The sequence below is a fragment of the Streptopelia decaocto genome (genome assembly GCF_964273445.1).
Source record: "Streptopelia decaocto genome assembly, chromosome: 3".
Lineage (NCBI taxonomy): Eukaryota > Metazoa > Chordata > Aves > Columbiformes > Columbidae > Streptopelia > Streptopelia decaocto.
The window spans coordinates 121,188,921-121,203,874 of NC_138656.1; the positions used below are offsets into that span (position 1 = coordinate 121,188,921).

The following is a 14,954-nucleotide window of genomic DNA, read 5'->3' on the forward strand; positions in this document are numbered from 1 at the left end:
GTGTGCACAGAGCTGTGTGTGCACAGAGCCGTGTGTGTGCAGAGCTATGGATGTGCAGAGCCGCGTGTGCACAGAGCCGCGTGTGCACAGAGCTGTGTGTGCACAGAGCCGTGTGTGCACAGAGCCGCGTGTGCACAGAGCCGCGTGTGCACAGAGCCGCGTGTGCGCAGAGCTGGACTCGGTGAATGTTCAGGTTTGTTTCTGAAGAGCCAGCAGTACATGTCAGTGTCCGACCCAACCCGCTGCCTTGGGTTTGTCTTCGGGCCGAGTTCGTGCCGTGGCGCGGCCGAGCCCGTTGGTGCCGCGGGGCCGCCGTGCGGTGCGGGCAGGGGGCTCTCAGACAGCCCGGCTCCATGAGCTGCGCCTGCTTTGTTAGGTCGTCCGTTCACGTGCTGAGCTCCAGCTCATGTTGTGTTAGCGATTTCCTTCCCCACCAGCATCCCAGTGTCGGCTCTACGGGCGGAGTCCAGAAGTAGTTTTGGTTTCCTTGGTGGTCCGAGTCCAAAAGGTTTGGGTTTGCCAGCTTTCCAGTTGCTGTTTATTCCGAACAAACCGAACCCCCCCGTTGAGCTGGTTCTGCAGCGCGGTGCTGGCGAGGGAGGGAGGGCGCCCGCGCTCCGTGCAGCGCTCTGTCCGCAGTTCGTTCCCAATGTCGTGGGTGCCGTCAGCCTTTGGGAGCCGCCGTGTCTGCAGCTCTGGGTGGTCCCTCCAGAACGTGTCTAACTCCTTGTGTTGTGTCGTTGCAGACCCCTGTAAAAGAGCCCAACAGTGAAAATGTAGATATCAGCAGCGGCGGAGGGGTGACGGGCTGGAAGAGCAAGTGCTGCTGAGCGCCTCCGGGTCACCAATCGCCATCCACCGCCCCTTTCTTCTCGCTGCAAAACAAACCACTCTGCCCGTTTTTAACCTTAAACCGATGTTCTGTTCCTCATCTTAACAAGCTCCTGCCTCCCTCTGTTCTTCCGTTTAGGACAGCTTGCGTACTATAATTTTCTCAACAACATGTATAGGAAAATCATCTCTGCGACTTCATTTTTTAATGTACCCGCTCAACTTACCACTACGGTTTGGTTGTATTATAGTCCCGTTCTCCTGACATTAAACCATAGCAATCATATGCAACTCTATTCTGCAAATTGTATAAGAATAAAAGTTAGAATTAACAATTTCTTTTGTACAACAGTGGAATTTCTGTCACGGATCATGTGCTTGAGTCACCGTGTTCTCTAGATGCATCAGCAGAAGAGCCAGGAAAACACTCATTTCGCCTCGAGCCTGTGAATGGGGTTTATTTTGTCCTGTGCCTTATGTGGAAAGGAACTTTTGGTTTCGTTTTGTTTTTCTGCTGGTGGAAACATGTGCAGGAGACATGACCATCCACACGTGCCGTTTGAGTACCGACTGACCGCTTCCCGTACCCACTGGTGTCGTGCATCGAGGACAAAGGGTGGTGCAGAAAACACGCCATTCCATCCGCCGTGTCTCCTCGTTGGTGATCTTGCCATTCAGAGCCGTTCTGCTGCCGTTTCTTTCCTCACTCGCAGCTCTTTCCTTTTGCCTGCATGCTGCTTTTATTTGCATTTCTTCATGGTGTGATGTGTTAATTAAAAGGATGGCAACGCGGTATGTTTGCCAAAAATTTAATACAAAGCACTGATTTTAGCTTTCAAGGTAAAAATGTGGAAGATACCTACTAATTTCCCTCTAGCAATGTCAGTCACTAGTATATCTCCTCTCCTCCTGCATAGCCGTGGGGTTTATGATATGGAAGAGTTCTTTGCATGCACTAGTTTTCTATGGAGGGTGATGTGGTCGTCTACTTTATGTGTATGAGTATAACATGTGGTTCCCCAACTGACAGCAGTTCACGTGGACCTTTCGGTTGTCTCCCCGTCAGCCGCGGCGCCGCGTTGGGTGGGCACGAGCCGAGCCGGGGGCTCCGGAGCAGGGAGAGGAGGAGGAACACACGGGCAGCTGCATTTATCACCGCCCGGAAAGCGGCCCCATCTCCAGCGGTAGAGCCGAGGGGCTGGGACCCGGGGGTCTCGCTCCGTGTGCAGGGCCTGTCAGGACGGCCGGGGGTCGCTGAACCCCTGGAACCTCCGCTGAGAGCACAGGGAGCTGAACCCCTGAAACCTTGAGTAACATCACAGGGAGCTGAACCCCTGAAGCCTCTGCTGAGAGCACAGGGAGCTGAACCCCTGAAACCTTGAGTAACATCACAGGGAGCTGAACCCCTGAAACCTCTGCTGAGAGCACAGGGAGCTGAACCCCTGAAACCTTGAGTAACATCACAGTGAGCTGAACCCCTGGAACCTCCGCTGAGAGCACAGGGAGCTGAACCCCTGAAACCTTGAGTAACATCACAGGGAGCTGAACCCCTGAAGCCTCTGCTGAGAGCACAGGGAGCTGAACCCCTGAAACCTTGAGTAACATCACAGGGAGCTGAACCCCTGGAACCTCTGCTGAGAGCACAGGGAGCTGAACCCCTGAAACCTTCAGTAACATCACAGGGAGCTGAACCCCTGAAACCTCTGCTGAGAGCACAGGGAGCTGAACCCCTGAAACCTTCAGTAACATCACAGGGAGCTGAACCCCTGAAGCCTCTGCTGAGAGCACAGGGAGCCGCTGCTCCTCCCGGGACAGAAACCCCTGGAACCGGTCGCTCCTGCCCGCCCAGGCCTCACCGCCTCCTTTAGAGCTTGGCTTTGGGACTGTCTCCGGTAAATAATTAAAGTAGTAAATAACGCTGATTTAATTGTAATGAACCGGCGGTGTTTTAACATTGAAGTTGTAGTTCGGAGCAGCTCGGTGCGTATGGCCTGACGAGGGGTCTCCGTGGTCCCGCCTGGCGTTTCTGTCCCCGTGCGTTTCCCGGCGCAGGCCGGTGGCTCCGGGGCCGCCGGGCTGTTCATCCCCGTCCCGCGGCGGCCGCTCAGCCTTGCAAATACAGACCGGCTACCTTGTGGTTAAACCTGCACTTTTAACATGATCAAAAAGGGAAAAATGGAGAAACAGACAGCAAGGGGGTTTTTGTATAATCCTGGTTTTAAACGTGAGCTTTTTGTTTGCCGCCAGGGGCTTGGCTGCCGCTGTGGGTCCCTCGGGTCCGTGGTCGACGCTGTGTTCATTGAAACCAACAGGTAGAGAACAGGCCGCTCGCTGGTGCCGCTCGCTCCCACCTCCGCTTCCTATTCTCCTTAATAAACTATTGCTAGACAGTCTACTTGTGTTCATATTCAAACCACGAACTGTAGCTGCCGGGCTCGGCTTGTTTTGTGCCGTGGAGCGCGAGGCCCAGCCGGGAGGAGCGAGCAGCCCGAGGCGGTGCAGGCGCTGAAAGAAAAACCATAATAATAGTAACCTAGGAGGAGTTTGCAGCACCTTTATTGCTGCCGATGCCCAACCTCTGCTCGCTCAGCCCGGCTGCTCCTGCGCCTCGCGTGGGGTCGCCCGCCAGCGGCGCCGGAGCCCCCACGGGCCCGGAGGACGCAGAGCCACTGTCCCCGGCGCGGGAGGCTCGGCGCTGCGCCTTGGCACGGCACCAACCGCGCAGCCTGGTTAGATCGGGCGCCGTAGGTCGATGCCGAGGTGGAGCGTGTCCTCCGGGGTGCTGGGGGAACGCGGCGCTTCGCACTCTCGGACTCGGACGGTGGAAAAACAGCATCACCTGAAGGTCTAGGATTAATTCCCATGCCTACAATTTTTTTATTAATCTTTTAATATTTTTGCTACTCCACTCTGGCTTTTTATTTAAAACACATTCTTTTGTACCACTTACTGTATCAAATTGTATAAAAGATCACTGTCCCATTCTTGGTCATACCAAGAGCAAATAAAAGCTTTTATAAACTTGCACTGGTTCCTTCCTGGGCCCGTGACGTCCCCGGCGCCGCGGGAGGCGGGACGGGGCCCGGCTGTGCGTCCGGGCCGAGCCCCCCTGGAGCCGGGGCTGAACGGGGGCGCCCGGCCCGGCCCGGCCCCGCCGCCCAGTGGGCGTTGGCCGCGCAGAGCCAGCGTTGGCCGGGCAGAGCCGGCGTTGGCCGGGCAGGGCTGGCGTTGGCCGGGCAGGGCTGGCGTTGGCCAGGCAGGGCTGGCGTTGGCCGGGCAGAGCCGGCGTTGGCCAGGCAGAGCCGGCGCTGCTCTGTGCAGAAGCGCTGGCTGTGATTTCTGCAGGGCAGGACGGTGCCGCACTAGAGCCCGGCTCTGCACAGGACCGCGCTTTGGGAAGCGACTGTTCCCCCCCGCCCGGTGCGGGTGGGAGCTGGGGGCTCCAGCCTCCCCACCGAGCAGGGCCCGTCCACCAGTCCCTGCAGCGCGGGGAGCGGGGCCTCCGGGGTCCCGCAGCCTTTGGGCACTTGGGTTGGGGATGTCACCTCTGCAGCAGCTCAGCGGGGGGCCTGTCCGTGTCCCTGTCCCCGTCCCCGTGACGTGCTCTGCTGCTCTGCTCCCGCTGCCATGGAGCCCGCACGGGGTTTTGTGCTGCCGGTAATGCAGCTGCCGCCGGGGCTGCGGGTGTCACGGCTGCGGGTCCCCCTGACAGGGGGACAGGGCCCTGGGGGCAGCTCAGCCACCCCGAACCCTCCCCAGGGACCCCACGGCGTTTTGGGGTGGGGAGGGACGGGTCTGTCCCTGGCTGGTCACCTCTGGCCGTGAGGAGCTGGGGCCCGTGCGCAGCCATCGGTCACTGGTGCGGTGGGTTTGGACAAGGGGGTTCAGGGGGTTCAGGGAGGGGGGACCTGCTGGGGACCTTCCCCACAGACACTGCCCGGCAGCTCAGCTCCCACTGCTCGGGGTCGTGCCCATCAGAGTGTCCTGAGTCTTGTTCTCCTCCTGCTTCTGTATCATCCCTGCTCCATCCCCATCCCTGCTCCATCCCCATCCCTGCTCTGTCCCCATCCCTGCTCTGACCCCATCTCTGCTCCATCCCCATCCTTGTTCTGACCCCATCCCTGCTCCATCCCCATCCCTGCTCTGACTCCATCCCTGCTCCATCCCCATCCCTGCTCTGACCCCATCCCTGCTCTGACTCCATCCCTGTTCCATCCCCATCCCTGCTCCATCCCCATCCCTGCTCTGACCCCATCCCTGCTCTGACCCCATCCCTGCTCCATCCCCATCCCTGCTCCATCCCCATCCCTGTTCCATCCCCATCCCTGCTCTGACCCCATCCCTGCTCCATCCCCATCCCTGCTCTGACCCCATCCCTGCTCCATCCCCATCCCTGTTCCATCCCCATCCCTGCTCTGACCCCATCCCTGCTCTGACCCCATCCCTGCTCCATCCCCATCCCTGCTCTGCCCCCATCCCTGCTCTCATCCCATCCCTGCTTATTCTGACAAGTTTTTTGTGTGTCCCGGCACATTCGGGCTTTGCTCTGGTGGATCCCGACGCTGCTCCAATGGCAACTCTGAGCCCCCCGCCGCGTTAACCCAGCCTGGCCCCCCTGCACAGAGTCAGCCCTGGTGGAGGGGTGGGGGTCGGGGTCGCTGGTGCCTCAGCTCTGTCGGGGGGTCCCACCAGGGACTGGGGTGCAGGGCGGGATCAGGCTCCTCGCCTGTCCCTGACCCGCGCCCTTCGTGTCCCCCCCGCAGCCCCCTGCGTGGTCCAGCCCTTCCAGCCCCGGTGTCCCCTTGGGAGCCCCGGTGACGTCCCAGCACCCCCCGCCCCGCACAGTCCCCGCTGCACCGGGACGGGGGACAGAGCCCAGGGTCACCCCTCGCCCCTTCCCTCCAGGGCCAAAGGGAGCTGAGACCCCCGGCGCCCCCGGGCAGCTCCGGCCGTTGGGCTCAGTCCCCGGTACCCCCGGTACCCCCGGGCAGCTCCGGGCCGTTGGGCTCAGCCCCCGGTACCCCCGGTACCCCTGGGCAGCTCCGGGCCGTTGGGCTCAGCCCCCGGTACCCCCGGTACCCCGGTACCCCTGGGCAGCTCCGGGCCGTTGGGCTCAGCCCCCGGTACCCCGGTACCCCTGGGCAGCTCCGGGCCGTTGGGCTCAGCCCCCGGTACCCCCGGTGCCCCCGGGCAGCTCCGGCCGTTGGGCTCAGCCCCCGGTACCCCGGTACCCCTGGGCAGCTCCGGGCCGTTGGGCTCAGCCCCCGGTACCCCCGGTACCCCTGGGCAGCTCCGGGCCGTTGGGCTCAGCCCCCGGTACCCCCGGTACCCCTGGGCAGCTCCGGGCCGTTGGGCTCGGCCCCCGGTACCCCCGGCCGAGCGGCGGTTCCTCCGGACGGCGCGGGCGGAGCCGCCGCCACCCCGTGGGCAGCATCCCCTTCCCGGGGCTCCCCCATCCTCGGGGGTCCCCACCGGGGGTGCCCGGCCAGGGGGTCCCCGCCCGCCGCCGCCTCCCCCCGCCCCCGGCGCGGGGGTTCCCGCCTGTCGGGGCGGGCGGGCAGGAGGGGCCGGGGGCGGGCGGGGGCGGCTCCCGCTGCCCCGCTCCCCCGCTCCCCGCCGCCCCCGGCCCCGCCGCTGCCCCGGGCCGCCGGTGCCGATGGAGGCCGGCGCGGCCGCCCCCCCCCGCGGCCCCGGGCCGGCCTGAGCCGCGATGCGATGGAGAAGCTGGCGGCGGGGCTGGCCCGGCTCCGCTGGAGCCCCGCGGCGCTGCCCCTCGACACCATCGTCAGCCAGTGCCGCCTGCCCACCCTCGTCTGCCTGGGGCACGGTGAGCCGGGCCGAACCGGGCCGGGCCGGGCCACGGAGCGGGACGGAGCGGGGGGGAAGGATGCGGGGATGGGGAGGAGGAGGAAGGCTGGAGCGATGGGGAGGAGGAGGAAGGCTGGAGCGATGGGGACGAGGAGGAAGGCTGGAGCGATGGGGAGGAGGGAGGGAGGAAGGCTGGAGCGATGGGGAGGACGGAGGGAGGGAGGGATGGAGGAAGGCTGGAGTCATGGGGAGGAGGAGGAAGGTTGGAGTGATGGGGAGGAGGGAGGGAGGAAGGCTGGAGAGTGATGGGGAGGAGGAAGAGGAGGGAGGGAACCTTGGAGAGGCAACCACGAGGGAAGGAGGCTGGAGTGATGAGGAGGAGGGAGGGAGGGGTGGACGGTGGAGGGATGGCAAGGAGGGAGGAAGGCTGGAGAAGTGAGGAGGAGGAGGAGGGATGGGGAAGAGGAAGAAGGGCTGGAGGGACAAGGAGGAGGGAGAGGGGAAGACTGGAGGGGTGAGGAAGAGGAGGGAAGGAGACTGGAGAGAGGCACAGGAGGAAGGCTGGGGGGGTGAGGAACAAGGAGAGAGGAAGGCTGGAGTGATGGGGAGGAGTATGGATGAAGGCTAGAGGCCTGAGGAGGAGGAAGGAGGAAGGCTGGAGAGGTGAAGAGGAGGGATGAGGGCCAGAGGGGTGAGGAGGAGGAGGGAGGAAGGCTGGAGGGCCTGGAAGGTTGGGATGGAGCTGCTGTCCCAGCTCCAGGGCTGCTGCTGGTTCTTGTCCCGGGGAGGCTGGAGCTGCTGGGGGCAGGGGGGACCGGGCTGCCTGTCCCCAGATCCATGGGGCTGCTGGGCCCATGGCGTGGGGGGTGCTGCGGGGGTGGCACCTCCTGGTGACACGCTGGGGCTGGTGGCACCAGGCTGGCAGGAGCTCGGAGCCACCACATCCTGTGTCCCCCTCCCCCGGGCACAGCCAGGCTGGGGTACCCGGTGGTGACCCCTGCGCACAGGCTGGGTGGGCAGCGGGGGTGTGGGGGGCACAGGCGTCAGCGCAGGGTCACCCCGGAGCGGCCATGCAGGCGGTGTCCCCCTCCAGAGCTGGGATCCCCCTCCAGAGCAGGGATCCCCCTCCAGAGCTGGGATCCCCCCTCCGGATACGGGTGTCCCCGCTCAGGAGCAGGATCCGTCCCCTCCGGCGCGGGGCTGGTGCTGGGGGCCGTGCCGGGGTTGCCGGGGTGCAGCGGCGGTGGGGGCCCCTGTGCCGGCCCCAGCTCAATAAACTTGTTGTTTGTGGCGGCTGCGGCTTTTCAGGGGGGACAAAGAAATTGTTTCCTGGGCAACTGGCGGCTCTTGGCAGCGGGCACCTGCTCATCCACCGCGGCCCCGCTGTCCCGCTGTCCCGCTGTCCCGCTGTCCCGCTCCGGGCCGGCCGCCCGGCTGCCGGGAGCAGGGTGTCCCGGGTGGTGACAGCCCTGTCCCCGCAGGCGAGCGCGTGGAGGGCGTGAGCGCCCAGGACGTGCTGCTGGTGCACTCCTGCCGGCAGTGGACCACGGTGACAGCGCACAGCCTGGAGGAGGGACACTACGTCATCGGGCCCAAGATCGACATCCCGCTCCAGTACCCAGGTGGGGGCGAGGACAAGAGGGTCGGTGTGCCCTGGGGCATCGGGGCTGGCACCCCCGCTCCGGTACGGCCCGGTCTGGGGGAGGAGACGCGCTGGTGGGGGGGCTGCTCTGTGTCCCTCCCGCCTGCAGGGCTGCTGTGGGGGACAGGGGTGGCGTGGGGGTGGGGATAAGGATGGGACAGGGACAGGGACACAGGTGGGATGGGGGAACCAGGACGGGACGGGGGTTGGGATGGGAGAGACATGAGCACGGGATGGGGAAGGGAAGGGGACAGAGTGATGGGGAAGGGATGGGAATGAGAATGAGGACGAGTTGGGGTAGGGATGGGGACAGAGCTGGGACGGGGATGGGACACGAATGCGACAGAGCTGGTACAGGGGTGGGACGGGGCTGGGACAGGGCTGGGATAGGGATGGGACAGGGATGGGGTAGGGATAGAGATAGGACATGGATGGGACAGGGCTGGGACAGGGCTGGGACAGGGATGGGACAGGGATAGGACATGGATGGGACAGGGATAGGACAGGGATAGGACAGGGCTGGGACAGGGCTGGGACCGGGCTGGGACCGGGCTGGTGCTGCAGACGAAGCTGCTGGAGCTGCCGGCGGCTGCGGTAGCAAGAGCCTTAATGACCCCTCTAAGTGCTGCCATGGCGGTAATGAGTCCTGCTAGTAAATAAATAATGCGAAATGGAGCGGGGGAGGGGTTGATTGCCTGTCCCGAGGGTGGGGGCCGGCTGCTGTGTTAACCGGTGCTGGGGGCCCAGCCTGTGGGGCTGCCCCCGGGCACCGCGGCTGCAGGCTCAGCCCATCCCCGTGGCCCTGGTGCCGCGGCCCCGCCGGAGGCGTCCGGGGATTAACATTCCGCTCAGGTCCGGCCCCGCCGAGCTGAGCCCATGCCACTGGCGCTGGCGTTGCTGATGGCGCTGGCGCTGCCGATGCTGATGGTGCTGGCGCTGCCGATGCCGATGCTGATGCTGATGGCGCTGCCGGTGCTGATGGTGCTGGCGTTGCCGATGCTGATGGTGCTGGCGCTGCCGGTGCCGATGCTGATGCTGATGGCGCTGCCGATGCCGATGCTGATGGTGCTGGTGTTGCCGATGCTGATGGTGCTGGCGTTGCCGATGCTGATGCTGATGGCGTTGCCGATGCCGATGGCGCTGGCGTGGCGGCAGTTTGGCCACCGGCCGCACCCCCGACTCTGGCCCTCGCCTCAGCCGCCACCCCCGCTGCAAACCCGTCCCCTCCCGTGCCCGTCCTGCCCCAGGCGGGGGGCAGAGGGCGTCACGGGGCCCTCGGGGGTCAGGGGCAGGTTTTGGGGAGCAATGGGGCTCCCTGCGAGTTGGGCTGCTACTCTGGCCGTGCCCCAGGCGGGTCCCCCATCCATGGGGCATTTCTGGGGCCTCTTTGGGGTGGTCCCTGCAGCTCCAGGGGTGCTCGGGTGGTGTTGCCACCCAGAGTTTCAAGATTGGCCCCACCCAAAAGCCCCCAACGTTGCCTGTGTGGGGATGGGTGTGGGGGATGCTCTGGTGTCCCCTTGCAGCACTTGGACACTCCTAGTGAAGCCCACAGAGATACCCCCAAAATGCGACGGGGACCCCCAGCCAGTGTTGGGGGCAGCTGCCCCCAGGGCGATGGTGTCCCGAGGTGGGTCCCAGCAGGTCCCTGTGCCCAGGCCCTGGGCTCCTCTCACCGCCGGCTCCGGCTGCTCCGCGCAGGGAAGTTCAAGCTGCTGGAGCAGGACCGGGACCTGCGCGAGCCCGTGCAGTACTTCAACAGCGTGGAGGAGGTGGCCAGCACCTTCCCGGACCGCGTCTTCGTCATGGAGGCCATCACCTTCAGCGTGAAGGTTGGTATGGGGACGGCAGGAGACAGTGGTGGGACAGCAGGTGAGCGTCAGGGAGTGGTGGGGAGACAGCAGGAGTTGGTGGTGGGACATCGGGGTAGGTGACGAGACGTTGCAGATAGTGATGGGACAGCAGGGTCTGATGGCAAAAATCAGGGGGTGGTGGTGGGACATCAAGGGTCGGTGGTGGGACATCAGGAGAGGACAATAGGCCAGCAAGGGATGGTGGTGGGACACCAGGGGTAGGTGGTGGGACATTGGGGTGTGATGGTGGGACAGCAGGACTAGGTGGTAGAACAATGCAGATATAGTGATGGGACAGCAGGGTACGATGATGGGACATCAGGGTATGATGGCAGGAATTAGGGGGGCTGGTGGGACATCAAGGCACGGCAATGGGGCAGCGAGGGTTGGTGGTGACACGGGTCAGGATGGCGGTGGGGCAGCAGGACACGGCGCCAGGGCGGCGGCTCCCGTGACGGAGCCGGCCCGGTGCAGGTGGTGTCGGGGGAGTTCAGCGAGGACAGCGAGGTGTACAACTTCACGCTGCACGCGGGGGACGAGCTGACGCTGATGGGCCAGGCGGAGATCCTCTGCGCCAAGACCGTGAAGGAGAAGTCGCGCTTCAACACGCTGCTGCGCAAGCTGGGCAAGGCGGCGCCGGCGGGCGCGGGCCGGCAGGTGAAGGGCAAGATGCCGTGTCTGATCTGCATGAACCACCGCACCAACGAGAGCCTCAGCCTCCCGTTCCAGTGCAAGGGCCGCTTCAGCACCCGCAGCCCGCTGGAGCTGCGCCTGCAGGAGGGCGAGCACACCATCCGCAGCATCATCGAGAAGGTGCGGCTGCCGGTCAACGTGGCCGTGCCCAGCCGCCCCGCGCGCAACCCCTACGACCTGCACGCCATCCGCGAGGGCCACTGCTACAAGCTGGTCAGCATCATCTCCAAGACGGTGGTTTTGTGCTGCATCCTCCGCCGGGACGAGCTGGTCCCCTTCCACTTCCTGCTGCTGACCGACATGCCGCGCTTCCAGCTGCCCGAGGGGCTCCTCGCCGGGGACCCGCAGCTGGACAAGCTGCTGCGGGACAGCGCCGCGTATTGCCACGACCGCTTCAACCCCGACGAGTACTCGCGGGCCGTGCGGGAGGCCAAGCCCGACTTCTCGGAGGAATGCGCCAGCCCGCGGCGCCTGCGGCTCTGCCTGCCCGCCCGCGCCCGCGAGGAGCTGAGCCAGCCCCTGCAGCGCCTGTCGCTCTGCCCCTGCGGCACCGGCGGCCCCCGCGAGCCCCCCGCGCGCTGCCCGGCACCGCGGGCCGGCACCGGGGGAGCCGCGCGCCCGCCGCTGCCCGACTTCCCCGACCCCGACCGCGAATACGTGACGCCCGACTGGGCCGAGCCCGAGTTCAGGACTCAGGAGCTGCTGGAGATCCCGTACGAGGAGCTCTGGAGCAACCCCGGCGCCGAGCGCTGCTGCGAGCCGGGCCCCCGGCAGGACCTCGTCTCCGTGGGGACCGTCACCCCGCTGGGCGCCTCGCAGCGCCCCGGGGACCAGCCCCGCGGGGACACCCCGCCCCCCGTGCCACCCAAATCGGAGGCGGTAAGACCGCGGCCCTGTGCCGGGGATGGGGAACCATGGCCAGGGCCGATGCACCAGGGTACCCGGGGGTGACCCCGCACAGCCCCCCCGGCAGCCCCACGCCACGGGCAGGGGGTGCGCAGCCCGGGCCGTGCTGGGCCCCAGGGCACAGCCAGCCCCACACTGCTCCCCAGTGCTGTGGGGCTCCGTGGTCCCTCCCCAGCTCTGTTCTGTCGCCCCAGTGCTCAGGACACCCTGGTACCGTGGGGTCCCCGGTTCCCTGGGGCTCTCTGCACCATGGGGTACTTGAATCCTTTGGGCTTGGCAGCACCATGGGGTACCCGAATCCTCTAGGCTCCCCTGCACTGTAGAGTACCCAAAATTTCAGGCTCCCCTCCACCATGGGGTCCCCACATCTTTTGGCTCCCTGCACCATGGGATCCCCAGTTCCCTGGGGCTCCTGTTGGTACCCAGAGCTTCATGGCTCGACCAGGGCTGGCTGCCCCGAGCCCCCGTCATCCTCTGGGGGCAGATCTGACCGCGTTCCCCCTCCCAGGTGAAGGAGGAGTGCCGGCTGCTGAACGCGCCCCCCGTGCCGCCCCGGGGCGGCCGCCCCCCGGCGCCCTGCAGCCCCCCGGCCCCGCTGCGCTGCCCCGCGCTGGCGCCCGCGCCCTCGCCCAGCCCCAGCCTCTCCTACTACTCCTCGGGGCTCCAGGACGGGTGAGCGGCCATGGGGACACCGGGCGCTGGGGGGTGGGATGTCCCTGCGGAGCGGGGCTGGGGAGGGGTGACGGCTGAACACGAGCCAGCGTGTGCCCAGGTGGCCAAGAGGCCACAGCATCCTGGCTGGTGCCAGCACTGGGGTGGCCAGCAGGCCCAGGGCAGCGACCGTCCCTGTGCTGGGACCTGGGGAGGCCAAACCGCCAACCCTGGGGCAGTTCTGGGCCCCTCACGCCAAGAGAGGCCTTAAGGTGCTGGAGCGAGTGGAGAGAAGGGACCGGAGCTGGTGAGGGGCTGGAGCACAAGTGTGATGGAGACTGAGGGACCTGGGGGGTTCAGCTGGAGAACAGGAGCTGAGGGGAGACCTTCTGATCTCTGACCTGCCTGAAAGGAGCTTGGAGCCAGGGGGGTCGGGCTCTGCTCCCCAGGAACAAGCGCCAGGAGCAGAGGAAACGGCCTCAAGTTGCCCAGGGGAGGTTGAGGTTGGATGTGGGAACAATTTCTCCCCCAAAGGGCTGTGGGGCATTGAACAGGCTGCCCAGGGCAGTGCTGGAGTCACCAGCCCTGGAGGGCTGGACAGACGGACGTGAGGTTCTCAGGACGTGGGGCAGTGCGGGGGGGGTTATGGGTGGGCTCCGTGATCTCTAAGCTCTTTCCCAAGCGGTTCCGTGGCTCATGGTGATGCTCCCCTTGCTCCCGCAGGTCGGTTCCCCGCAGCGGTTCCCCCTCGCCCGACACCTACTCCCTGTACTGCTACCCCTGCACCTGGGGCGACTGCAGAGCCGGGGAGGCCCCCGGGCGCCCGCTGCCCCCCAGCGCGCCGCCGCCCGCCCCCCAGCCCACCTGGGCGGACCCCTGGGCGTTCGTGGAGGCGGGTGCTGGGGGGGGCAGCGGCTGCTCGACCCCGCTGCCGGGGGCCGAGCCCCCCCTGAAGCCCCACCGCAGCTGCCCCCGCCTCAAGCCCCCGCACCCCCAAAAGCGCTTCGCACCCTTCGGGGCGCTCAACCCCTTCTCCAGCCCGGCCGAGTGGCTGGAGGGCCCCGAGTGGCCCAAACCGCCTTCGGCCCCCTCCGCGCCCCCCTCCTGCTCCTCTCCTGAGCCGTTCGCCCCCCCGGAGGAGCCGGCACCCCCTCGCCCGCCCAAGGGTTTCGAGGGGGACGGCATCGTCATCCGCGGGGCCGCCCCGCTCCCCAGCGCCGTCCTGCGCGGGGCCGAGGGCGTCACCCGCGTCTACCTGGCGCAGGGCGTCATCGAGGTGCCCCCGGCCGCGCGGGGCGACGCGGGGGCCCCGGCAGCCGCCCCCCGGCGCAGCGGGGACGGCTCGCCCTGGCTGCCGCCCGCCGAGCTGTCGGCGCTGTCGCTGGAGGAGGTGTCCAGGTGCCTGCGCTTCATCGGCCTCTCCGAGGACGTCGTCAGCTTCTTCGCCCGCGAGCGCATCGACGGCAGCATCTTCGTGCAGCTCAGCGAGGAGATCCTGGCCGATGACTTCCGCCTCACCAAGCTCCAGGTGAAGAAGATCATGCAGTTCATCAAGGGCTGGCGCCCCAAGATCTAGCTGAATCCTGGGGACCCCCGGCCCCTGGGGACCCCCGGCCCGGGGCTCTGGCTCCCCCTGCTCCTGGCCCTGCTCTGGGGTGCCCAACGTGGGTTTTCCGTGGGTTTTCCTCCCCCCGGCAGCCCGGCCCTATTGCCCAGCCCACCCCCCTTCCCGTTTTAACACTGGATGGTAATTTTGGCCCAAACGGGCTGGAAAATCCTGAAGTTTGCATTGAACTGGTTTTAACTTAATCCTTGTGGATTAGCGTAATAAACGTACAGAAGAAAATCGGGGCAGCGGAGAAGCGCCTTGCTTGGGGGGGAGCGGAAAGGGGGTTTGGTAGGGAAGAAGGCTCTGGGGGTCGCTCCCATTCTTGCCCCCCCTCACTGGTCGGGAAGGGATCTGTGTCCCCCCCAAGGGAAGATGCTGCTCTCCAAGCTGCTCCAGGCAAGTTCAGGGCCTGAAGGACAATCCCCTGGCCAAGAGACACCCCCAAACCCCCCCGCTGCCCCAGGGGCCACAGCGAGTGCCACCGGAGCCCCTGAGCCCCCACAGACCCAGGGGAACCCCTGCACTGGGAGGGACTGGGACCCTTGGGGGCACAGGGCGGCACCGGGAGGGGCTGGGGACCCTGGGGGGGGCAGGGTGGCACCAGGAGGGCCTGGGGACCCTGGGCGGGGCAGGGTGGCACCAGGAGGGGCTGGGGACCCTGGGGGGGGGCAGGGTGGCACCGAGAGGGGCTGGGGACCCTGGGGGGGGGCAGGGTGGCGCTGGGAGGGGCTGGGGACCCTGGCGAGGGCAGGGTGGCACCAGGAGGGGCTGGGGACCCTGGCGGGGGCAGGGTGGCACCAGGAGGGGCTGGGGACCCTGGGGTGGGCAGGGTGGCACCGAGAGGGGCTGGGGACCCTGGCAGGTGCAGGGTGGCACCAGGAGGGGCTGGGGACCCTGGGGGGCAGGGTGGCACCAGGAGGGGCTGGGGACCCTGGGGTGGGCAGGGTGGCACCAGGAGGGGCTG

The 14,954-nt window shown here is 66.3% G+C and overlaps 2 protein-coding genes across 2 annotated transcripts in view; both read left to right on the forward strand.

Annotated features, from left to right (window-relative positions):
* RAB10 (RAB10, member RAS oncogene family) overlaps positions 1-3,856 on the forward strand; it is a 48,505-nt gene extending 44,649 nt beyond the window's left edge. The window contains exon 6 of the mRNA XM_082047705.1: positions 747-3,856. Within this exon, the coding sequence (XP_081903831.1) occupies positions 747-830 (84 nt within the window). The 3' untranslated portion in view covers positions 831-3,856. The remainder of the gene's footprint in view (positions 1-746) is intronic.
* Positions 3,857-6,546: 2,690 nt separating this feature from the next.
* Positions 6,547-14,127, forward strand: GAREM2 (GRB2 associated regulator of MAPK1 subtype 2; the record flags this gene model as incomplete). Its single annotated transcript, XM_082048886.1, has 6 exons — positions 6,547-6,658; positions 8,121-8,261; positions 9,980-10,110; positions 10,606-11,703; positions 12,239-12,402; positions 13,105-14,127. 6 exons carry the CDS (start codon positions 6,547-6,549, stop codon positions 13,955-13,957), a joined length of 2,499 nt encoding a protein of 832 aa, XP_081905012.1. The 3' UTR covers positions 13,958-14,127.
* Between the last annotated feature and the right edge of the window lie 827 nt (positions 14,128-14,954).